The sequence below is a fragment of the Suncus etruscus genome, chromosome 1 (assembly GCF_024139225.1).
Source record: "Suncus etruscus isolate mSunEtr1 chromosome 1, mSunEtr1.pri.cur, whole genome shotgun sequence".
Taxonomy (NCBI): domain Eukaryota; kingdom Metazoa; phylum Chordata; class Mammalia; order Eulipotyphla; family Soricidae; genus Suncus; species Suncus etruscus.
Window position 1 is genome coordinate 81,364,144 of NC_064848.1, and position 25,882 is coordinate 81,390,025.

At 41.4% G+C, this 25,882-nt stretch overlaps 1 protein-coding gene across 2 annotated transcripts in view; it reads right to left on the reverse strand.

Annotated features, from left to right (window-relative positions):
* Positions 1 to 25,882, reverse strand: part of TMEM245 (transmembrane protein 245) — a 108,013-nt gene that overhangs the window by 14,443 nt on the left and 67,688 nt on the right. For both annotated transcript variants that reach the window (XM_049784550.1, XM_049784545.1), the window contains 5 exons: positions 25,719 to 25,841; positions 25,439 to 25,584; positions 13,207 to 13,307; positions 10,823 to 10,997; positions 6,749 to 6,943 (listed from right to left, as the gene is read on the reverse strand). In XM_049784550.1, coding sequence (XP_049640507.1) covers positions 6,749 to 6,943; positions 10,823 to 10,997; positions 13,207 to 13,307; positions 25,439 to 25,584; positions 25,719 to 25,841 — 740 coding nt within the window. The remainder of the gene's footprint in view (positions 1 to 6,748; positions 6,944 to 10,822; positions 10,998 to 13,206; positions 13,308 to 25,438; positions 25,585 to 25,718; positions 25,842 to 25,882) is intronic.

The following is a 25,882-nucleotide window of genomic DNA, read 5'->3' on the forward strand; positions in this document are numbered from 1 at the left end:
TCATGGCTATACCTGTTACTCTTTAAAAGGTGAGACTTCCCACTAAAGAATGAGGTGCTGAGGGGGCCAGGCTCTAAAGCCTGAAGTTACATGTCAGCATATAACTCAACTCTCCAGCACATATAGACCCTAAATAGCAATAGGCATGATCCCCACTCCATTCCCCTGCAAGATAAAGATTATTATAAAAATAGAGTATTATATAAATAAATCTTTATAAATTATAAAGAGTATTACTTTATAAAATACTTTATATTAGTTTGTAATACACTGAATATACATTTTCACAGAAGCCATCAAAACCTACTGAAATAGGCTGTAAAGGCATTTTTCATTTGTGTGGGGTTTTTTGTAGGGGCTATATCCAACTGTTGCGCTTCTGACTGCACTTGGGGGACCACAGCAGATACCCACAACTGAACTGGGACTGGTCCCAAGCAAGGTAAGCATCTAAAACCTAAATCCTGGTCCTACTCTTCCATTTAGTATAAGCATTTTGAAAGCATTTCTTCCCAGTCTGGAGAAAGGGATGGGAGAGAAAGTGAAAGAAGTAAGGGCAATACATTTTTCAAAAGTGGGCAGCAAGGAGACATGTGAGGACCTAGAAGCTAAAACACAGAATCCTAAGCCAGCTGTGAAAAACCAAGCGGGCACATGCCATCCTACCTCATCCCGTCCTTGTAAAAGAAAAATATAAATCCATGAATAGGTCAGACTGCCCCAGATACCATGTTTCTAAACCTTTAGGTTAGACAGGGTTGATGAAGGTGATGAAGCAGGGTAGTTAAGGAAGTACAAGGAATATAGCTCAGTAATAAAGTGTATACCAAGCTCTATAGCAGTTGGATTGGGCATGCCCCTTGGAAACCCCTATGTAATGACTGTTTAACCATTAAACCATTTAAACCATTTAATGACACATCCCCTGGGAAAGCCCCTTGGATACTCCATCATGCCGGGTATAAAAGGAAAAACTTGGACCTTTGGGACCTAGGATAGTGAACAGAGAACTGCCTGCTGGTCTGAGGGGGTGGGGAAGCAGAAATAAAGCATCAAAGAGATGCTGCCCAGTTTGTATCTATTCCCTTTTCTTTCTTCTTTGAACACAGGCCCTCCCTTGCTACCTCTAGCTGGTGAATGTCCATCAAAGTATATTTGGTTCTAATTTCTCTCTTTTCTCTCTCTCAACCCGGTCAAGCAGTCACTACATGTTAGTGTCCCTGGGTGGGCATGAGGCCCCACCGAAAACCAGGCACCAAGAGCCCCTTCAAGCCTCGCAGCACTGGTCCCTAGCACCCTTGGGCCTCTGCAGCATGTAGCCCTGGCAGCCTTGGGTCGCTGTGCCATGCACACATGAGGCTGTATTCAATTCTCAACTCAGCAAGCACAAATAAATAAAAGTATGTTTGAAAGGCAGCAGGATCCCAGTGTTCCCACATGCTCGCCCACTTCCACCTGGCCAAGCAACTGCTCCCTCTCAAGGATACCCGAAAACATTCATCTAGGGAGAGAGTGAAGCAAACAAAACCTTTGAAGTGTGGGGGAACAGGGACAGAGATGGGGGTCCAAGTAACACGGGAAACTGCACAAATGTGTGTGTGCACTGCTCTCCAGTCTCTTTCTCCAGCTTGCTCTGGTGTTCTAAAAGCCAAGCTGTCAATGTTCAGGCAGAATACTGGGAAATCTTCCAGGAATTTTCCAGCCAAAGAAACAGGGTTGAAAAGCCACTGACTACCAAGTTTACAGGGGTAAATGGCCCTGGCAGAATGTAGCAAGTAATGCAATCAACTATCCACCACTTCTGGTTTTATGTCTCACTCTTCACATGAGTGATTCCCATAAAGATCTGCCACCCAATATGTCGATGATATTGTAAAGGGATTTTGAAGAGGCAGTCAAGGACCCCAAGCAGTTAACTTTAATCAAAGGGGGTGGGGAGGTAGGCTGAGTCTAACCAGTGGTCCTCAAACTATGGCCCGCGGGCCACATATTGTATTTGTATCTGTTTTGTTTCTTCATTGCAAAATAAGATATATGCAGTGTGCATAAGAATTCGTTCATAAGTTTTGTTTTTACTACAGTCAGACCCTCCAATGGTCTGAGGGACAGTGAACTGGCCCCCTGTTTAAAAAGTTTGAGGACCCCTGGAAGCAGTTAAACCCACTGAAAAGATCTCATGTGGTCAGCTGAGAGCTAAGTGTAGATAACACACTTGCTTCCCTACTGTAATGCCATGAGTTTAATCCCCAGGGCTGTGGCAAGTTCCAACTGCAATCTAGGCAACTCTGCATGGTGCCAGGAAGTGATATTGAGACTATTGGTCTTGCTACAACCAAGTATGCACAAGCCCAGAAACAAAAGGGCCACAAGCCCTGTGTATGGCACAAGGGTGGGCACTGCAGCACACACGCACACGCACATCAGCAAGCACTGAGTCTTCAATGCACCTGACCATCACTTATAGATACAAGTTCCAGGAGCCAGAGAGTGAGCTTTATGGCTGAAAGCACATGACCCCCGGAAAGCACTCTGGCTTGAGTGTATGAGTCCTGCAACCTAATGTGTGACTCCACACAACCCCACCCTACCCAAACATGTCTGCAACCCCTGCTCACACATGTTCTTTGCTAGAGAGGGACAGAAAATCGGGAAATAAACCAAAGTAAAAATAAAACGGGTCTTGGTCCAGCAGTGGAGTTCAACTGTTATAGAGAGCATGCCTCAGACAAGGCCCTGAGTTTGATCCCTAGCACCAAAATGAGAGAGAGAGAGAGAGAAAGAGAGAGAGAGAGAGACAGAGAGAGAGAGAGAGAGAGAGAGAGAGAGAGAGAGAGAGAGAGAGAGAGAGACTGTATATGCTTCCTTTACAATTCTTGCTTTTTCTAACATGGAATCATTTCTCTGAAATGCTAGCAAAATATTTATCAACTGATTTCTTTCCTGTTGCTTGTTTTGTGAGGCTAGAAGTAGGAAATCCATTTTGCTGTTCTCTATTGCTTTCATATAATTGTTCATTCACTTCTCAAGTACCCACGTGACTAACTTTAAGAGACAAAGGCAGAGGCCGGAGCAGTGGAGCTGCAGTAAGGCCTCTGCCTTGCACATGTCTGACCTAGGACAAACTGCGGTTCGATCCCCCGGCATCCTATATGGTCCCCCAAGCCAAGAGCGATTTCTAAGCGCATAGCCAGGAGTAACCCCTGAGCATCATGGGGTGTGGCCCAAAATTTAAAAAAAAAAAAGAGACAAAGACAATGACAGTATCACCATACCTAAGATCATGATGCCATTGTTCAACCCACCTAAGTACCCACCCACACCTAAAAGACAGGTAAAAAGAGCATGCACAAGCTTGAAAAATCCCCAACATCTGGAAACTAGAAAACATGCTACTGAATAACTAGTGGATCAATTAGGAAACTGAAGAAAATATTTTAAAATCCTAGATATAAGGCTGAAGTTATTGTATAGTGGGCAGGGTGTTTGCCTTGTGTGCAGCCAACCCAAGTTGTATCCCTGGAATTCCATTAGTTCCCCGGAGCACTGTTAGGGGTGATTCCTGAGCTCAGATCTAGGAATAACCCTCTAAGCACCACCCAGTGAGGCCCAAAGACAAACAAACAAACAAACCTGGAGCTAAGAATGAAGTCAAAAGTTATCAAGCCACATGGTATATAAACAAAAACAGTACTAAGAGCGAATCAAGGTCACAAGCAGGCTTATACCAAGAAACAAGGAAATTCTCAAATACAAAAATCTAACCTCGCACTTTTGGGGAGGAGAGAGAAGGAGGGTATGGCAATTTGCAGAGGTTACTCCAGGCTCTTTACTCAGGAATTACTCCTGGTGGGCTCAAAGGACCATATGAGACACAAGGAATAGAACCTGAGTTGGCTGCGTGTAAGGCAAGTACTCTATCACTGTATTATTGCTCCAGTCCCTAACCTCACACTTTTAAAGAAGCTAGACAGAGCTGGAGCAATAGTACAGTGGTAGGGTGTTTGCCTTGCACGTGACTGACTCAAGATGGAACTGGGTTTGATCCCTGGCATCCCATATGGTCCCCCAAGCCAGGACCAATTTCTGAGCACATAGCCAGAAGTAACCCCTGAGTGTCACCAGGTATGGCCCAAAAGCCAAAAAAAAAAAAAAAAAAAAAAAGTCTAGAGAAACTAGACAAAAAGTGAATCAAAACTCATTAGTAGGAAGAATGTGAATAAAATTGAACTGAAAATTAAAAACATTCACAGTCGTTTGCAAAATCAAGAGGAGGAAGTTTCTTATATAAAAAAAATTTGTCAAGGGCCAGAGTGGTGGCACGAGCCATAAGGCATCTGCCTTGCACGTGCTGGCCTAGGACAAACTGCAGTTCGATCTCCGGCATCCCATATGGTCCCCCAAGCCAGGAGCGATTTCTAAGTGCATAGCCAGGAGTAACCTAACCCCTGAGCATCACTGGGTGTGGCCGAAAAACCAAAAAAAAAAAAAAAATGTCAAGTTGGACAAACCCTTATCACGGCTCACAAAGAAAAATAAAAGAGAATATAGGGAGGAAGAATGGTCAACTGCAGAATGGAAAAGCAATAAATAATAATTCCATATAAGAGGGCTTAAATAGTTTCCTTCCAACTTTTTGTTTTGAAAAAGTATATGTCTAGAGAGAAATGAGAAGACAATAAATTAACAGTTAATCTTTGTCTTCAGAAACCAATACTATTTTGCCATAGGCCAGTGTTTTTCAACCTTTGATCACTGGCATACAGGTGAAAATATAGAAGAAATATTTCACTAAGTGTTAAGGCAAAAATAAAAAAAAATATTACTTGTAATAAGGATATTCCTGGGGCGGAGCAATAGCACAGCGGTAAGGCATTTGCCTTGCACACGGCCAACACAGGATGGACCCTGGTTCAATTCCTGGCATCCCATATGGTCCTCTGAGACTGCCAGGAGTGATTGCTGAGCACAGAGCAAGGAATAACGCCTGAGCAATGCTGGGTGTAACCCAAAAAACAAAACAAACAAAAAGAATATTCCTATACCTATTATTCATATATTCCAAATGTTTTTTTGGTTTTTTTTGATTTTTGGTTTTTGGGTCACACCAGCAGCCCTCAGGGATTACCCCTGGCTCTACACTCAGATATCGCTCCTGGCAGGCTCAGGGTACCATTTCGGATGCTGGGATTCGAACCACCGTCCTTCTGCATGCAAGGCAAACACCCTACCTTCATGCTATCTCTCCAGCCCCTATGTTTCTTTTTCTTTTGGTGTTTTTTTTGTTTGTTTTTTGTTTTTGTTTTTGTGTCACACCTGGCAGCACTCAGGGGTTATGCTCAGAAATTACTCCTGGCAGGCTCAGGGGACCATATAAGATGCCGGGATTTGAACCACCGACCTTCTGCATGAAAGGCTATCTCTCTGGCCCTCTTGGTTTTTGTTTTTTGGGTCACACCCAGCAGTGCTCAGGGGTTACTCCTGGCTCTATGCTCAGAAATTGCTCCTGGCAGGTTGGGGGATTACATGGGATGCCTGGAATCAAACCACGGTCAGTCCTGGTTCAGCCGCATGCAAGGCAAACACCCTACTGCTGTGATATCTCTCCTGCCCCATATGTTTCAATATTTATAACAGCACTACATGATCTAGTAGAAACCTTGTGCTTAGCAGTAGAAATTTCTCTGAGGAGCAACAGGAAATCTCTGCAAACTAGCATGGGCTTGGACTGGTAGCTACAAAAATGTTCTTCTGAAAATAAGTTCTTCAAAGGCAATAGAAGTGAAGAGCAAGAGAACTTGCCTTTAGTAGGAAGCCTGCTATTGAGAAGTTAAGTCAGGGAAGAAAACACCATGACAATGGTAGAGGGAAAGTACCTACCTCAGAGGCAAGCTGGGAAGTGAGAGGAGCAGAAGGAAAAATGGTGACATTGGTAGAGGAGAAGTGGACATTGGTAAGGGACTGGTGTTGGAATACTATATGTCTACAACTTAATAATGAACAACTTTGTAACTGTAATTTATGGTGATTCAATAAACAACATCAACAAAAAAAAAAACAATAACAAGCTCTCCCTCTTAATTTGACATGTTACCTGTATGGGAGAGTCTACTATTAATCACTATCACCTAAAAAATTAATATTGAGGGGCCGAGAGATAGTATGGAGGTAGGGCATTTGTCTTGCATGCAGAAGCACTGTAGTTCAAATCCTAGCATCCCATAGGGTCCCCCGAGCCTGTCAAGAGTGATTTCTGAGCATAGAGCCAGAAGGAACCCCTGACCACTACCAGGTGTGACCCAAAAACCAAAAAAAAATTAATATTGCTATAATATTATCTAGTATATGGGAGCCAGACTGATAGTACAGTCGGTAAGGCACTTGCTTTGCACAAAGCAAACCCAGTTTTGATCCACAGAACCCTACATGGTCACCCAAGTCCCTGAGCACAGAGCCAAGAGTAAGCCCTTAATCATTTATGAGCCAAAAAAACAAACAAAACAAAACAAAACAAAACAAAAATATCAAGTATATGTTACAAAGCAAATGTTTCCAATATTTCAGGATAGTATTTTAAATTCTTCAGCTAGTCCAAAACCCTGTCTAGGACTCATGGATTGCATCTGTCTAATGAACTGACTTTCCTTAAATCTAGTATATGATATAAAAGTCTTTTCAGACTACTCAAGTCAGAAATCTAGAAATGAGGTAACCTCAATTTCACAGTTCATAGTACTCTGCTTCAACTCACCGCTGAGTGTGAGTGGGCCAGGGGGTCTGGCTTGGTGTTGGCATTGAATTCGTGGGACTCACAAGCATGGCACTGTAGATATTAGAAGCAACCACAAGTATGCAAAGAAGTATGGGACCAATGATTGCTCCTTCCAGGCCGAGGTAGTAGGCTCCGCCAGCCACGGCCAAGCCTGTGAGGTAAGGATGACCACCCCTGCAATGCAGAACACAGTGAGATTAGGATGTTTAGCAAGTAGAAATATTGGAGTCCATCTGAACCTCTCTCGAGCACAATGCTCATTCTCTAATTATTACATTAAGCTTGACCAGTTTTTTGTTGTTTTTTTTTCCAGGAAGCTTGACCAGTTTTTTTTATAAGCTTTCTTTAAGCTGCCTCAATATCGATAACTGAGTATGAATGGAAATAACACAAGATCTGAACCTTTTTTTGCCCTTGTCATATATATTACATCTGCCTTTTTCATAGGTCCGGCTAAGGAGCGAAGTCAGATTGTTAACAGCATTGTGGTCTGATTGCAGAAGGTTTTTTTTTTTGTTTTGTTTTGTTTTGGTTTTGGGGCCACACCCGGCGGTGCTCAGGGGTTACTCCTGGCTGTCTGCTCAGAAATAGCTCCTGGCAGGCACAGGGGACCATATGGGACACCAGGATTTGAACCAACCACCTTTGGTCCTGGATCGGCTGCTTGCAAGGCAAACGCCGCTGAGCTATCTCTCCGGGCCCAATACTGCCCTGAACTGGTTATATAAGTCAGATGTTAGGTCTACTTCCATCAAGAGTAAACATGTGGGTGTTATTTAGCATATTATTTGATTAATTATGACTTTCTTTTTGTTTTTTTGGTCACACCCAGTAGCACCGGGTAACCCGGCAGGTTACTCCTAGCGCTGTGCCCATAAATTGCTCCCACAGGCATAGGGGACCATATGGGATGCAGGGATTTGAACCATCCATCTTAGATCAGTTGTGTGCAAGACAAATGTCCTACCACTGTGCTATTTCTCCAGTCCCGATTATGACTTTTATTGGACAGTAATAAAGGATTGTCACTGTTATTCAAATAGGAAGTTTCTGGCAACCTCTTGAGACACTGCCTTTAAACATTAGGATTGAATGGACCTCCTAATGAAAACGTTCCAAAGCCCATGAGTTTTTTCACAGGAGGGTCATGATGGCCACCTGGTGGACCACAGACTTACTTAAATATCAGGACAGAGATAAGGTAAACTGTAGGAGTGGACCACAATGTACTAATAAAGACAGGCACAAAAGACCTGAAAATAAGGTATATTCTCTTTGTTTCAATCAGACTAATTTAGATGACTGACCAATTTAGAGAGGGACCAATTACCAAATTAAATACCCTGGGTAGTCTGTGTTATACTACAGCTCAATAAGTAATATTTAAGATGAATCTGCCTTTAGACAACCAATATATTCATAATTTTTCTTCATTACAAAGATGAGTTTGAAGTAATTAATATATACTATATAAACTATTTTCCTAAACAATGCACTTGAAAAAAATTTCTATCTCAAACATGCAAAGCATGAACTCTAATGCTGAGCTTTATTCCCAACCAAATGTGAAAGCTTTTAAATAAAATTTTTATTTATTAAAAAATAAGAATTTGGGGCAAGAACAATAGTACAGCAGGTAGGGCACTTGCCTTGCATATGACAGACCCCAGTTAGATCTCTGGCATCCCATATAGTTCTCCATGACCTGCAAGGAGTGATTCCTGAGCTCAGAGCCAGGAGCAACCCCTAAATACCCCTAGGTGTGGCCCCAAAACAAACAAACAAAAAATTAAAAACAAGAATTTATTTGAGGGGTCGGAGCGGTGGCACAGCAGTAAAGCATTTTTGCCTTGCACGGACTAGCCTAGGACGGACCATGGTTCGATCCCCAGGCATCCCATATGGTCCCCCAAGCCAGGAGTAATTTCTAAGTGCATAGGAGTAACTCCTGAGCGTTACCGGATGTGGCCCAAAATTTAAAAAAAAAAAAGAATTTATTTGAAAAAAGTAATTTTTTTTTGTTTGTTTTTGGGCCACACCCGGTAACGCTCAGAGGTTACTCCTGGCTATGTGCTCAGAAGTTGCTCCTGGATTGGGGGACCATATGGGACACCGGGGGATCAAACCGAGGTCCGTCCAAGGCTAGCGCAGGCAAGGCAGGCACCTTACCTTTAGCGCCACCGCCCAGGCCCTGAAAAAAATAAATTTACTTGGACTGGTGATGCAGCTCTATGGTATACTGCCATGACTCACATGTATGAGACTCTGAGTTTAATCCCAACACCAAAAATAAAAGAAGTATTTAGAAAAAACCTTTCATCTAATGATATTTTAAAAACGTATTATCTTGTTAAGATAGAACAACATATGAAACCTGAATTCTAGTTAGAAACTATAACATAAAATTGTAGCAAATTTTTAAGAAAAGAGAGCAATTAAGTATAAGCCATAAAAGTACATGCAATGGCCATTTACACTTCAACTGTTAAGTACTCCTAAGCCACACTCCGCTGAGCTCCTTTCTTTTTTTAACTTCTTCTTTCAAATTTTAAACACAATGTTTCCAGAAGGCTTTGTAGGTAGCTGCTTGTCTCTTATGCTCCAATACATTCTGCTCCTTATCTGCTTTTAACTTACTAGGAAAAATAAAAAGAGCATGCCACAGACAGCGCTGGGTAATTTCAAATCAACTGAACGGCTCTTTCTCAATAAACTTTCAGCTCATATATGTGATCTTCCTATGCTCAACTTCAACGAACAATTACGACAATTTTAGAAGGCATTTTGAATGTGAGTAGCTGATCAAAATTCACCATCTGATTACATGCTGGATTCTAATAAGCATCACGAATATGAATGCAACTAAATGAGAATGGGCTTGGGTTATTCAAAGCAATTTCTAAAAAAGATAAAAAAAATCTACAAAAAAAAAAGGGCCAGAGAGATAGCATGGAGGTAAGGCATTTGCCTTGCATGCAGAAGAACGGTGGTTTGAATCCCAGCATCCCATATGGTCCCGAGCCTGCCAGAAGTGATTTCTGAGCGCAGAGCCAAGAGTAACCCCTGAGTGCTGCCAGGTGTGACCCAAAAAACAAAAACAAAAACAAAACAAAAACAAAAGATCCTAGATTTGTTTCCTGGTCTCATATCAAATAAGAACTAAAACAAAGATAGCACAGCAGCGTTTGCCTTGCAAGCAGCCGATCCAGGGACCAAAGGTGGTTGGTTCGAATCCCGGTGTCCCATATGGTCCCCCATTATTTCTGAGCAAACAGCCAGGAGTAACCCCTGAGCATTGCCGGGTGTAGCCCAAAAACAAAAAAAATAATAATAATAACTAAACAAGCAAGAAGCTATGAAAAGAAAGCACTGCCTCATTATTCTGTCTAAAATTTCTTACAGATATTTAGGAATATTTCTTTCTTTCTTTTCTTTTCTTTTTTTTTTTGGGGGGGGGGGGCATATCCAGTGATGCTCATTCATTCAGAAATCGCTCCTGACTTGAAGGATCATATGGAACGCCGAGGGGGATCATATGGAACGCCGGGGGATCAGACCGTGGTCTGTCCTAGGTTAGTGCATACAAGGCAAATGCCCTACCGTTTGCACCACCATTCTGGCCCCATTTAGGAATATTTCTATCCTAGGTTAAATGTCACTAAATTGGACTGTTCATTTGGGGGTGGGGGGAATCACACCTGGTGGCTCTTAGGAGTTACTCCTGGCTCTGCACTCAGAAGTCATCCCTGGCAGACTCGAGGGTCCATATGGGATGCCAGGATTAGGCCGCATGCAAGGCAAATGCCCTGCAGCTATGCTATTGCCTCAGCCCTTCATAACTGTTTTAAGTCAGACTATTCATAATATACCAATTCATTGAGTCATACTTTGATTATGTTGGTGGTTCACAAAAGACTACTTCACTGAACACTCTAACACTTATATTTTTTCCTATTTCCTTGAAGGCAAAAACAAAAACAAAAATGCTTTAAATAAAGGGCACAGAAATGTTAGACAAGATTCACTAGCATTGAAGTGCTGGTCAATACTTACCCTGATATATCTGAATAGATGGCAGTATCTACAAAGTATGTCGGCAAGAGATGGAAAACCAAAAGTAGGACAGCTTTGCACCCTAAGCCTTGTGTCAGCCACAGGTCAAGCACTGCAGGTACCGCTGCCCAGTATGTCCCCAGAAAGGGCACTGCTCCAAGGATTGCTGCTAACGCTGGTCAAAGACACAAAGAAAAGGGAATGTCAACCAACCAATCACCAACCAACAGAATCTGATCAACCCCCACTAAAAAGTTTCCCGAAACCAGTTGAACAAATACAGACCCCAACTTTTCAAGAATTGATATATGCCGTTTAAATGAGATTGTTAGTAGATGAAGGCACTGTGTCTTCAAATTGGAAACTAAAAATCTTTCTGGGGTGTATGTCTAAGACTTAAGGTTCTAATTAAAATACTCCCTGAGTTCAGTAACAGTTATTTTGACTCAATAGTTAGTTAATAATATACGATAAGATTGTCTCAAACATGGTAACTATTAGTAAAATTTGTGAACACTAATCAAAATGTGTATAGAAGTCCAAGCCTAAATCAGAAGTTTCAAAACTATACAGTAGAAAGTCCAAATCTAAAAATCCAAAGTTAGTTTCAAAACCGTATCTGTTCTTCACATTCCTGCTAATGAAATGTCATTTTCTAAAAAGACATAAGAGAAACTCTGATAGTTGCTCCCTTTCAGAGACACACTATGGAGACATTCCCCTACCCTCAACACTATCTGGCATCTTTGGCATATTATCTTGAGAAACTCTGGTTTTTCCTCTTCACAACAGACCACTGCCCAGGCTGCCAGCCTCTCAAAGTTCACTACCTCCACATGTCCCAGGGTACCTACAGGTTAGTGTACACAAAAATCGAGCTAGTGAGTAAAATATGAAATGTAAAGAAGGATCAGACACAGACAAAAGGCTGAGAAAATGGTGACAGGGGGCCCGGAGAGATAGCATAGTGGCGTTTGCCTTGCAAGCAGCCCATCCAGGACCTAAAGTGGTTGGTTCGAATCCCGGTGTCCCATATGGTCCCCCCGTGCCTGCCAGGAGCTATTTCTTAGACAGCCAGGAGTAGCCCCTGAGCACCGCCGGGTGTGGCTCAAAAACCAAAAAAAAAGAAAATGGTGACAGAAGTAAACATGGAAGGTAGGCTTCATCAGAAAGACATGCTATCACAAAAATTGGAAATAGGGCTGGAGAGATAGCATGGAGATAGGGTGTTTACCTTGCATGCAGAAGAATGGTGGTTCGAATCCCGGCATCCCATATGGTCCCCTGAGCCTGCCAGAAGAGATTTCTGAGCATAGAGCCAGAAGTAACCCCTCAGGGCTTCCGGATGTGACCCAAAAAAAAAATTGGAAAGAATAGAAAGAGCCAGAGCAACAGTACAGTAGGCAGGGTGCTTGACTTGAATGCAGCTGACCCAGGTTCAGCCTCTGGCATCATATTTGGCCCCCAATTTGAGCCTCACCAGAAGTGTTCCCTGAGCACAGAGCCAGGAGTAAGTCCTGAGCACTGCCAGGTATGGCTCAAAAAATAAAAAAATAAAAATAAAAAACAAAACAAGGGGCTGAAGAGATAGCATGGAGGTAAGGCGTTTGCCTTTCATGCAGAAGGTCATCGGTTCAAATCCCGGCGTCCCATATGGTCCCCCGTGCCTGCCAGGAGCAATTTCTGAGCATGGAGCCAGGAGTAACCCCTGAGCACTGCCGGGTGTGACACAAAAACAAAAACAAAAACAAAAAAACAAAACAAAAAGTAGGAGAGGAACAGAGCTCACACTGAGGAAAAGGCAAAAGATGACCATCAAATCATCCTGGTGCTTATAGAAGAGGCTATGATCAGAGTGAAACTTAAGAGATGTGGAACGGGGCCGGCGAGGTGGCACTAGAGGTAAAGTGTCTGCCTTGCAAGCACTAGCCAAGGAAAGACTGAGGTTCAATTCCCCGGCGTCCCATATGGTCCCCCCAAGCCAGGCGCAATTTCTGAGCGCTTAGCCAGAAGTAACCCCTGAGCATCAAACAGGTGTGGCCCAAACCCCCACCACCACCCAAAAAAAGAGATGTGGAACCAGCTTATTATCTTGGAGGCATTCATGTTGTACACTGCTCCTACCTTCACCTCATCATCTGCCTGGGTCCAACCTACTGGTCCCTGATATGAGTTCTACTATTAAGTGCAAATTACCTGGAACACTTTGGACTAAATGTTAAAACATTCACTTAACTAATACTTATAAAAAAAAACCAAAAATACTTCTGTTCATTACATTAGATAGTAAGTCACAAAATCTGGTAGTTTAAGCTTCAGGAAGATCATGTTCGCTTTCTTTAAAATAAGTTAGAGAAGAGCTGAGGTTATGGTGCGGTTGTTACCTGATGGTATGAAGACAATATTGATGCCAAATATAGTGTGAGTCAGCCAGGTGTACAATCCATAGAAACCAGCCATTTTGAGGGACGCATCGAATACCCCTCTAGAATGCCCAAAGACAAAGGGAAAGCAAATAAACATATCATACTGTGATCCAGAAAAATCCATATTATAAAGCTTCTTGTTTCTTCATTTCAATTAAGTCAACTTCTTTTTTCCCCCCAATAGTCTGAGAATGCTGTTTTCATTTTATTTCAAAGAAACAGAAAAGTCTATTTTAAAACCCTACCACCTGTTTTATTAACTTTTTTTTTTTTTTTTTTTTTTGCTAAAAAGATAACTGAAGGACCAGAGAGATAGCACAGTGGTAAGGAGTTTGCCATGCCGATCCAGGATGGACGATGGTTCAAATCCTGGCATCCCGCATGGTCCCCCGTGCCTTCCAGGAATGATTTCTGAGCACAGAGCCAAGAGTAACCCCTGAGCACTGCTGGGTGTGACCCAAAAATCAAACCCTCCCTCAAAAAAAAAAAAGATAAATGAAATGAAATACTTTCAGATATCACTGAAATAATCATTAATTATTCATAATTAATAATGATAATCACTGAAATGATTAATCAGTTTCTCACTTCTGACGCAGATCTTCTATGGCCAAAAGACATGGAAGTTACAGGTGACCATTCAATGCCCAAGGACATGGAGACACTAAGAAATCCAAACTATGTCTGGCCCTTCCTTACCCTCTGGGAAGGGCAAGAGAAGGAACTTGGACTTCACTGCACTCTTATCCACCTAACCCCCATTTCTTCAACCACACAACCAAACCTACAAATGAACAAGTGCTATCCATGAAGTCCAATCACTGGGAGAAAAAGTTTGGAGGAAAATATACCTTATATACTCCAAAGTAAAATAGACACAAGAATATCATTCGGGGCAAAAAGAAACACACACACATATTCGGGGATTCAAAGGAATAAAAGACATGAACAATTGCAAATTCAGGTGTTTCCTTTATGCTTGTTATTTGGAATATGACTGGGGCAAGAAATAAGGAATTGCTCAGAGAAAGCGCAAAGATGGCAAACTTTATCCAAGTTATGTACGATTCAAAAGGGCACACATTGGCTCATGAGAGATGAATCAACAGACTGAATAAACAACTGAATAAACAGAGAGCAGCAATAAAGAGATACCATACCACGTGCACAAAAGCAAATACCAAGATTTTCTAAATCATCCAAGTCAAGTTTATATCTGGCTTCTAGTGATTCATTTAACTAGAGTTCTGAGACCATAGATTTGGCAAAACCTTTCTCATCAACCAGACCAACAGTTTAACCTATGACTTAGCAATGCCATTTACCCGTTTATGATAAGGATCTGGTTAGAAAAAAGAACACAGTATTAAAAAAGAAAAAACCTGAAAAGAGGTCTGGACAGCCCACATGAAATCGAAATAATCTGAATAGTAGCTAAATATGAGATGGAAGAAAAAGAAAATGGCAGAGCTTCAAATTTCAAGGTTATGGAGGAAGCAAAACAAAACAAAAATGACCATTTCTCAAAGGCAGAGAGAAGCCCAGAATTGAAGATATGAAAAGAAAGAAAAAACATTTAGTTGGATCAGTGGTTAAGAAAATAGAATAGAGACTAGAGCGATAGCACAGCAGTAGGGCATTGTCTTGCATGCTGCCAACCCAGGATGGACCTAGGTTTGATCCCCAGCATCCCATACAGTCCCTCGAGCCTGTCAGGAGCGATTTCTGAGCACAGAGCCAGGAGTAACCTCCGAGCGCCGCTGAGTGTGGCCCAAAAACAAACAATAAAACAAAATGAAAACAAAATAGAATGATGAAAATGCCCAAGATATAGCAGAGATGAAAAAGCAAAGCTTAATAGAGAAGGCAAGAGATTTGTAATGTACCAGAAAAGATTAATCATGGGGAAAAATGAGATAACCCAAGGGGCACAACTACAGAAAATAGGGCAACAGGCTGTGTTCTCATAGGGGACCTAAGGTCAAAGACAAGACAGCCAAAGAGATAATGAAGTCATTTCTGGAGAAAGAAGATAACCACGGTTGAGAATAATTTCCAGAGTCCAGAGAAGAAAGATTTTGAGAAAGAGAGGAAATTCCACCATTTACTACTGCCATGATTTGAAAGCCATACAATTCGTTGAGCCTTATTTTCCTCAACTATAAAATAGGCTTAGCACATGTACCTCTTACAGTGTCTTTATAAATAATTATATAATACAATTAAAGGGAGTGGGGAGATATCTTAAAGAGCAGGGGTGCATGTATTGCACACAGAAGCCCTCAATTTGGTCACCCATAGGTGCCATCTGGTCCTCCAAAGCATCACTAAGCGTAGCCTTGATGGCCACTGAGCTTGGGCACTAAGTGTGTTCAGGCTTGCATATCTGGGCCACAACTGCACCACCCCCAATAATAATGTAATTTATTAATAATGTAAGAGTTAACTAGGGTCTGGGTACACAGTAGCACTAAATTTAATCAGTAGTAATATATAATTCTGGGTGTCTTTTTATTATAACAGTCAGTATTGTAGTGAGACTAAATATAATGCACATACTAAGCTGGTCTCTTCTCTTTCCAATTTCTGGACATTTACCTTACCTTTCTTTCCTTTCTGTCAAAGAGATACAAAAGCATGCCAAGTCTGAAATCACAAAGTTTTTTGGACTAATTATTGAAAACTGTAAAATCCTGTAAGATATTGACTCAAATAATGGAGTAACAGGACTGCTCATTTTTTAGGACCTTTAGAATATAATATCCCGAGAGGACTACGTATAATCTATGTCTACAATGAAGTATAATTCTAACTGCGAATTGTCTTTTGTGGGGTTATTTTTTGTTGTTTTGTTTTTGTTTCTGTTGTTGGGCCATACCCGGCAGTGCTCAGGGGTTACTCCCTGGCTCTGTGCTCAGAATCACTCCTGGCAGGCACGGTGGATCATATAGGATGCTGGGATTCGAATGACCATAGGTCCTGGGTTGGCCGCTTGCAAGGCAAACATCCTACCGCTATGCTATCTCTCTCTGACCCATGCACATTGTTAATTGTATATACAATACGGTTAATGGTATGCACAATTTGGTTGCAATGGGCAAACAAAATCATTTCGTTCTAGAAATGATCTTTCTAGATCATTCCAATGAAGTTATCTTTCATTAACATACTCATGATAACAAAAATCAATTACTTTGGAAATGTAGATTTAGAGAGCAGTTTAGTGAGCTCAAATCTGTGAAAATTACAACCAATTCTGGCTTGTGGCATTTTCTCTTGCCTCCTCCTTTTTTTTTTTTTTAATAATATCTTTACTTAAGCACCATGATTACAAACATGACTGCAATCATGTTACTCATTTTTCTTGGTTTTTGGGTCACTGGTTTTGACAGTGCTCAAAGCTTACTCCTCCTGGCTCTGTGTTCAGGGCTTATTCCTCCTTGCAGTGCTCAGGGAGCAAAACAGCATCAGGGGGATCAAACCTATGTCAACTGCATGCAATGCAAGTTCCCTGACCACTATCCTATCTCCCAGCCTCCTATGCCATTTCCAAAGGCCGGTTACATATGGGTTAATCCAGGGTGCCATCAAGACCACCATTATCTTTCCTCTTACAGCTGCTCACATATGCCCAAAAAATGTCTGTAGACATTCACAGAAAACCCCTATCAAGTTCAACATTCTACTAGTTATATGCCACACAATCTTCTATCACTCTACTTCAATCCTTTGTTTAAACAGAAGAGTATTTGCCTGTGCTCAGTCTCCAGGAACCCTTAAAGATTACTGGCAGTTGTCAGGCTGGTCTTCAGGGCCAGGCCTGGTAAATCGGGCCCTGAGGGGAGGGGGAGGAGAGAAATCCCTCCCCATGCACATACAAACTACAGAGGCAGGGCCTGCACTCAGAAGACTCCACATGCCAGGACTTCTGGGTGTCTTCCACTGGTATGTTGGGGGCTCTGGGCAGGACAGCTAGCCATAGGCCCCCTGGGCTGACCACTTAGTCCAGGGAACTGAGATCCCACAACGCAAGACTGGTCTTCAGGGCCAGGCCTGGTAAATCGGGCCCTGGAGGGAGGGTTGGGGAAACAAACTCTTGTCGTATGCATACTCGACCCCATTCAGGTGTTCTTTTCTTACTAGTATTCATTTTCAAAAGCATATATACTTTTTAACTCCACTCCAAAATGTTCTTAATTCTTGATTGTTTCTAGGAAAAAAAATGGAATGCTATATATTTGGAGGATAACATTCAAATAGGTCTCCAAAATCAGTGTATATGTAGACGTGACTTCCTATACAGTGGTCCTCTCTGACTGCCAAGCCTAATCCATAAACAATTCATCTATACAATGTATATAGCCCCTCTGATATATTGCCCCTCCCCCACAGCAGAGCTCTCATCTCCCAACCCGTATTTGTTATCTGCCCCTTAATTAACCCTCTTTACCCTAAGTTCTTAACTTGTTAGGCACCAAGACTGACCTCCTGCCCCAACAGATCCTGCCTTTTTGCACACCCCTACAAAGCTCATTATTACTCCTTAACTCTCTCACCCCCAACCATAAGTACCCCACATTTACTCTTTTTCACTTCAGTACTGCACAATCCTATTCACAGGCCAAAGTCGTGCATTGGATTTAACAACCCCCAACTATTTCAAAAGACATAAAATAGACACATATGTCTTTTGAATATTTAATGTGCATTTTCTTTGACAGCTATAACTCTTTTTTTTGTTTTGTTTTGTTTTTTGGGCCACACCCCATGACGCTCAGGGGTTACTCCTGGCTATGCGCTCAGAAGTTGCTCCTGGCTTGGGGGGACCATATGGGATGCCACCGCCCGGCCCCGACAGCTATAACTCTTACTAAGTATTCTTTTACAGTGACAATTCTACCCACTTTTTATCTTTTCTTCTCTTTGTGAGCTGTTCAATAAGGAATTTTGGTGAAAGAGTCCCTCACTTTAATGCTTATGATTGAACTATATCATGGGGATTGTTGGACTTGTTCTTACAGCCCCCATATGCGCCAATAATGCCACGTGGCATCGTTCCTGGTTTGCATAGGCACATTAAAATGGGAAAATACTATACATACAAATAAGCTCTTATCTAATAGAGATTGGAACACACAAATCTGGTAGTGCAATGGGACCTTACACCCTGAACATTGATATAATGACCAGGCACAGGCCTCAGAAGAATGGGCATCCTCCATTCACCCCTGAACCAGGGAAGCTATCTACGAAACATCCAAGGTTTTTTATAACAACACCTGGAAGCAATACTCTACCAGGGAAGACCCTACCACGGCTCTGACATTGACCTGCTCAAAAGAGACTTCCCTTAACACTAAGAAGGCTTGACAACAACAACGAACTGCTTACAGGACAGGGCTCTCTGCATTGCCCTTTAATTGTGAGGTGAAACGAGAGGACACTCCGCACCATCCTGACTGCAATGTAGGATATGCAGATTCCAGGATCTTTAATACAACAACAGAGACTGTGTGAAAAAATAAAAGTGTAATGTCACTACAGACAATAACTTGGATTGAACAAACTAGTTTGCCTGGAGCCTAAAGTTGGTCTTATGTCAGGAAACTTCAGGGGTAGGGTCTCCTTGTATTTAGGCCAAGGCTTTTCCTTTCCATGTCCCTCATATTTTGGTGGGCCTATGCAAACAATAATTGCCACTCTAACACCATTTTTACTGTGCTCCTTTGACTCTTATCCTTAAGAAAAACAACCCACTTAAACTTTTGAGGTTAACTTAAACTAATATGCATGTGCATGGAAATATAAAAGAGTACTTTGCCTTCAATGTTTGTACATGGGTTCTGTTTTATTTTTCTTAATGTTCTTTGGCTGAAAGTTCAAAGTTCAGATATCAGCAAGGGGATTTCTGAGAATTCTGTTTATGGGTGATTGTCCTTCCACTGTAACTTTACCTTGTCCTCTTTCTTTGCATCTTTGTTCTCATAATTAAAAATTAAAAATTAAAAAAAAAAGATTGCTGGCAGTTGTTCTCCAAATACACCTGCAAACCTTCCCAGCTCTTGGTGACTGGAAAGCACAAAGGTAATCCGACTGGGAGAGGCTCTCTTGCTCCCCATCTCTGCTCAAGGAGTTGACTGGCCCTTTTGATGGAGGCTACTGGAAGGGCTCTGGGCCACTCAGAGAAACTGTGCTGTCATTGCAGGGGTTCCCCTGCCTGGCTGCTCTATGGAGAGGTGCTGTGGGTAGGATTCCTTCCATAGTACATCCAGTCCAGCTGGGCCCCATATAAGCACACCTTTCCGTGAATCAAAGTTCTAAATGTATACACACAATCATATTTTTTAGCTTTTTTCCCTGATAAATACTATATGCATGGCACAAAGGAATATGTATTCATGCCTTGTTCATATAACAATATAACTGACACCTCTGAACCAGGAGTTTGAGATGATATCAAGTAACTGATGAAGGTCTTAATTCTTCACCAGCATTACCGGGTGTAGCCCAAAAGAAAAAAAAAACTGAAAAATAGAATAAATAAAGGAATCAGAACAGAAGTTGAGAGCAGAGAGTCAAGATTAAAATCTGGAGCAGGAGAGAGAATACAATGGGTAAGGTACTTGCATGCAGCCAACTTAGGTTTGATTCCTGTCACCACATACAATCCTCTGTGTACTGCTAGGAGTAATGAGAGCACTTCCAGGTATAGTCCCCAAAACACAAAATTCAATTATGGGCCTGAGAAAATTCGATGGATAAGTGTATGCTTTGAACAAAAGGTCCAAGTTTGATGTCTTGCACATCTTGCTTCCTCAAGCACCCAGCCAATAGCATCAAAGCTCTCTCTCTCTCTCTCTCTCTCTCTCTCTCTCTCTCTCTCTCTCTCTCTCTCTCTTCTCTCTCTCTCTCTTTCTCTCTCTCCCCCCCCTCCCCATCAATTCCTTGGAGCACCATAAGGGATGCTCCAGATCAAACCAGGTTAGCCATATGTACAGCAAGATTTCTACTGGCTGCACTATCAACTCTTCTGTTTCTCAAGGTAAAGTAGCAAAATTCCTCAAACACTACAGTCACCACATATATTCAATTGCCCAAGGGTAAAAGAATCCCCCAGAAACTATCAGCTCCAGAGTACAATACACACCAACCAGGTTGGCAATGGCATGGGTCTTCACAAGAGTTGGTCGTATGCTGCATGTGGACCAAGTGTGAAACTGAAGGGCACTGAAGAATCCTTTCCAAGGAAGCATCACATCCTAGTGAGAAAGCTAGCAGTGACACATGGAAGCACATATTCGTGGGTGAGAGTGAGAACATCTAAGAAGAAGTGCTATTTAATTCACTGTATCCTTATTATCAATGCAGGGGTTTGTCTTTGACATTGTCTACAGCCCAAGGATGCTTATTTAATGTCACCTGGAAAATTAACAAAGGATGTTGCAATTACAGAGGCAAGTAGAAAAAAATAATTGAAACATTAGTTTGATTATGATTAGTTCAGCAAAATTTTTAAAGCATCACAATGAGAAACTAAACACAAGGCAAAGCTTCTTTTCTTTAGAAATCCAAAGAAGAAAATATCTACCTGAACCAACCCATCCTGAATCAAGTGGGTTACAAAAGATATCAAAAACTCGATGACTTAAGAATGTGAGCTAATTTAATTTTCCCTATTATGTAAGAGAGGTTTTATTCCAGGGTTAGAGAGATAGCCCTTGAAATAAATGAAATTATATTTTATTAAAAAGCTTTCACTCTTGGCACTTTAATTTAAACAAATGCTGTCTACATTCTTAAATCCAGCAAGAATATCTTACCAAGAAGTATTTCATTTCCTCAAAATAAAAAAAATAAAAAGACAGATTTATTTAAATTACTGACATTTAATTTTTTTTATTTTTATTTTTTTATTTTTTTTATTTTTAGTTCTCCAAAACTGGAAGGTAGAGGTAGAGAGAAATGTCCACTTTCCAAATAAATACCTTTTGGAACACACATTCTCCCACCTAACTCACAAACGGACTTCCCACCCACCAACAAACAATTGCTGCAATTCCACAAGCAAGAGCCATACCCGTGTGCATGCACTCGTGTGAAAATATCACACACACTAAATTGCACTGAGGCCGTGACAACATGCAACTTAGTCATGTGCAATATCTCCACCAGAGCAAGCAGAATGGGAGCATCAGGAAAGAAGGGGACGATGCAAACATTCAGGACACAGCATGCTCTAAGAGGAGGAAAATGGGTGGAGGGTGCATGCCACGCAATCTGAAGTTCATAAAGTGAAAACTCAGGGTATTCAATTTAGAAGGATGTGTCTTCAGAATCAAGGGTAACAATGAGCATTCAAAACTTCCATGAGACAATGGTTCTAATGTGGCTGCATATTTCAGAAGGCAGAGTGTGAAAAACAAAGACACTTTCATGGTCTTGACCATGCAATTAACTCCCAGTTACAATTCCACCTTTTATTTTTTTAATGGGTCATAAAGAATGAGTTATATAATTTCCACTTAACAGACTGATAATAATTGATGCTTAGAAAAGTCTATTGTCACAATAATGCAGATGAAATTGTAGTGAGGGCTTTACAAACATCTTAATTAAGATGGATTTTAATTAAGAATGATTAACTATTATTTTTCCACTTAAAATTTTTCTTTGTGAAGTAGCATTTTCCTCTTGAGGACAAATCTTCAGAATAAAAAAATAACTGACAAGAACTCTTAAAGTTGAAAATGATTTATATACAGGAGAAGGTTCTCTAGAGAAATGGCAAAGTTCATATATTTTGATTTGTCTTAAATTTGACTCAAAAGAGAAAAAGAACAAGAGGACTTCAACTGCTTAAAAAATCTTCAATTATGATCTTTATCCAATGTGATAAATACAATTATTTCTGGTTAGGAAATAGTTGAAGCAGTTTAGTATGTACCATAATTTCCAATCTTGACAAAAATCTATCAGCTTTAAGAATCTTTATAACTATATAGGCTTAGTATTGAGAGTTGTCAAACTTTTTCTTATTAACAACAAGATGTTATGGGGCAAAGAGATCATATCAGGGTAAAGGTACATGCAGCAGGCTCCAAGCACCACAGTATGTATCCCAGAAATACAGGATTTTTGGAGGGGGCATATTTGGCAGAGCTTGCTAGCTACTTAAAGTATGGTGCTCAGAGAAACCTAGTGGTTCCTGGAACTGGACCCAGGACTCCTGTATGCAAAGCGTGCTGCATTCCAGCCACTTCTCCCTAACCCTCCATATCCTACTTCACATCCAGCACTGGATGTATCCTCTGGACTTCGCACTGAATCACTGGCACGCATGGCCAAGGAGGGTGGGGAGGGACCCATAACTCCTGAACACCACTTCTGAAGACCTCCCGTCTCTGACAGATAAATATGATGAAAGGTTTTGTCCCAATATACTTTGAAACCAGGACATGGTGCATCATTACACCTACAATGCTAGGCAGATAAAGCTAATTTTTAAACAAACTAGAAGAATACATGAATTTCTTTAGATATTCACAGATGACCACATCTCTTTTAATATCAGCACTTCTTTCCTAAACTGAAGATCTTCACTTTCACTGCCAGCCATGTGTACATGTCCCTCTGAACAGACATCTTATAGATTCATAGATCTAACTCATGATGATCTACCCTGAAAAGTGTGTGTGAGAGAAAGAGAGAGAGAGAAAGTGAATGAGGAGAGAGAGAGAACAAGAACTCTGGGGGTGTGCTATGATTTGGAAAATACTGAATTAGAAGAATGAAATATAGAAAAGTTTTTATGAGAATAAGAGTCATTCTAGGAAATGTCAGAAAAATAAAGTCTCATCCGCCTCAAGGTTCCTTATAAAGAGGTAGGTCTCTGTGATGTCTGGCTTAATATTAATTATAGTTAATGATTGATGGCTGATTCAATAAACTTTATTCTACTGAAAAGTAGACTGATTAATTTTCTTCCTTGGTAGAGTATTTGCATAAATTTATTTGAATCAGACAAATGTTACTCACAAAAATTAAAGCTAATATGCTGCTAGAATTTTCATCACTGGATGAAAACCAGTGGCCGTGCAAGCTTAGAAGGGACACTAAAGAAAAAGAAAATTCATGTAAAAAAAAAAATAGATGAAGAAGGGGCATTAAGGACAGTAAGTTTCTTCCCTGAAGAGACTTCTTCACCTTGAGAAGCTCACCATGAAAAAATGTATTTCTAAACATAGAGTTTTACATGGCCAGCTCTTCAACACCTGAGGGCACTAGAGGGTATAAGAACATTTTATTTTTAAAATCCTACTTTAATTTTTGGAAGAGGCCACATCTGGAGGTGTTTGTGGGCTGCTCACAGTGTTGGACTGGGGGACATTGTGGTTCCCATAATTGAACCCAGGGCTCCTGCATTCCAAGTATATATTCCAACCCTTTGAGTGATCTCCCCAGGTCTGTTTAATCCTATCTAGTAATCGATCAAGGAAGCAAGATACTGACAAAGGTGTTTGGAGATACTTCAAAGTATGAGGCTCAATGATGCTCAATCCATGTACTGTTGAATACAGATAATTACAATATTTAAAAAAAATAAAAAAGACTTTGTGCAGGCTTTGCTAATAGAAAAGCATGGGAACATTAACAGTGAGACTATATTTTAAGAACACATATGCTACTTGAATGTAGTAACCCAGAATCCAAAGTGAAATCCTCACTAGCTGTTACATAAATGCATGAAAACATAAGTGAACATCAGTCACACAAGATTGCTGGCTATCTCATGGGTCCTGAAGGAAGACTAGTGATGAGCAGAGTTATTATCAAAATGTACATGAAAACAGAAATATCGGCCAAAAATTCCTTATTCAAAAGAAGTTTAAGATCATCTGGCAAACAACTTATTTGTAGAGGAACTGGGGGGCCAGGTGAGAGCTCAAAGAACTGGGAGTATGGGGCTGGAGCGGTGGCACAGCGATAAGGCGTTTGCCTTGCATGCAGCTGACCTAGGATAGACCACGGCGTCCCATATGGTCCCCCAAGCTATTTCTAAGGGCATAGCCAGGAGTAATCCCTGAGCATCACTGGGTGTGGCCCCAAAACCAAAAAAAAAAAAAGGAACTAGAAGAACTGGGAGTACATACTACTTGGCATACAGGAACCTCAGGTTAGATTTCCTCAGCACTGTATGGTCCCCTGAGTACTGCTGGGTTCGTGATAGCTCCTGACCTCCCTCAAAAGAAGAAACTACAATGAATAACATGAGAATTTCATAGGAGTAACTGGTCCTAAGTAGAAGTATATTACTAACAATGAGTTAAAGAGCAATAAGGGACAAGAGTGGAGAGAAGAACTGAGACAGAAGAACTGAGACATGGATCACATCAGGTCTCTGCCCAGGTTTAATAATCCAGAGGAAAGGAAGACCAGAGACCAGTGATGTGGAAAGAGCACATGGGGGCTAGAGATGAACAATGGTATTATTTGAAAGCCAAGACTGTAATCCCTGGATCACAGTGTACAAGACAGAAGTCTCTGGCCAGAGCCTATGATGCACAGAGAGCCTCTGACGTGACAGTAACCAACTTTTGCAGAGGACACAGCCCCACGGCAAGGGCAGAGAGAGCAGGCAGGAAGACCTACTCTCCTCCCGGAGCAAAGGAAGAATTTGTGAAATCAGGAGGACATTGAAGGATGAGGCCTCTGTGTGGTACTGAAGTGAGGTGCCAAAACAAGAGCCTGTGGGTGAAAGCGAGTTATAGGTGACCATCCAATCATTGTAAAGCACAAGCTTAACAATACAAAAGTGCTATGAGTTTTTCTTTATTTTTTTTCCTTGGTCAAGATCTGTATTGCTCATAATAATCTCCGCTAAGAAAGGAGACCAAGTCTTTCTTTTCTTGTCTATTTTTGGTTTTGGGGTCACACACCTCTCTCTGTGCTCGTGAATTACTCCTGATGGTGCTCATGCAAATCGTATGAGGTACTGGGGTTTGAACCCAGACTGGTCACATGCAAAGCAAGCGCATGACCTGCTATATTCTATTGCTCCGGTCCCCCTTCAACCCAGATTTTTTTCTAGTATCCATCACCAGTCTACAGCCAAATCATACAAGAACGCTCAAGACAGAAAGCTTGAGAAGCCAAGTTCAGAAGGAAATGGAGCCAGCACTAAGCTCCCTACCTGATCGCTTCTTCCACAGATTGGCCAATAATATTAGAAGAGGGACCTGGCTGAGAGAGTGGTGTCAGGCTGATTACCCACTTCACAGGCTTGTAGTACTCATCACTGGAACTTAATAGATAAAATAGTGTGGTCAGGAAAATTATCTGCAAAACAAAGGGACAGTAGCTCCTAAAAAAATCATGCTTGGAACCTAGAGGAAGGAAACTCAAAAGGAGCAGCGGGCAGAAGCGAGAGTGGCCTGAACATGTTTGGCGTGTAGCTCAGATGGACGACATACCAGGGACAGCACGAAGTTCAGGAGGGCGGTCCCACTGTAGAAGAGGATGGTCAGCAGCGTGGTGACAGTGGTGAACAGTAGGCTCACATTCCGGCTCATAACAATCCACAGAGACTCCAGTATCTGAGCAGGAGGCAAAGCGCAATATCAGAAAGAGGTTTCTA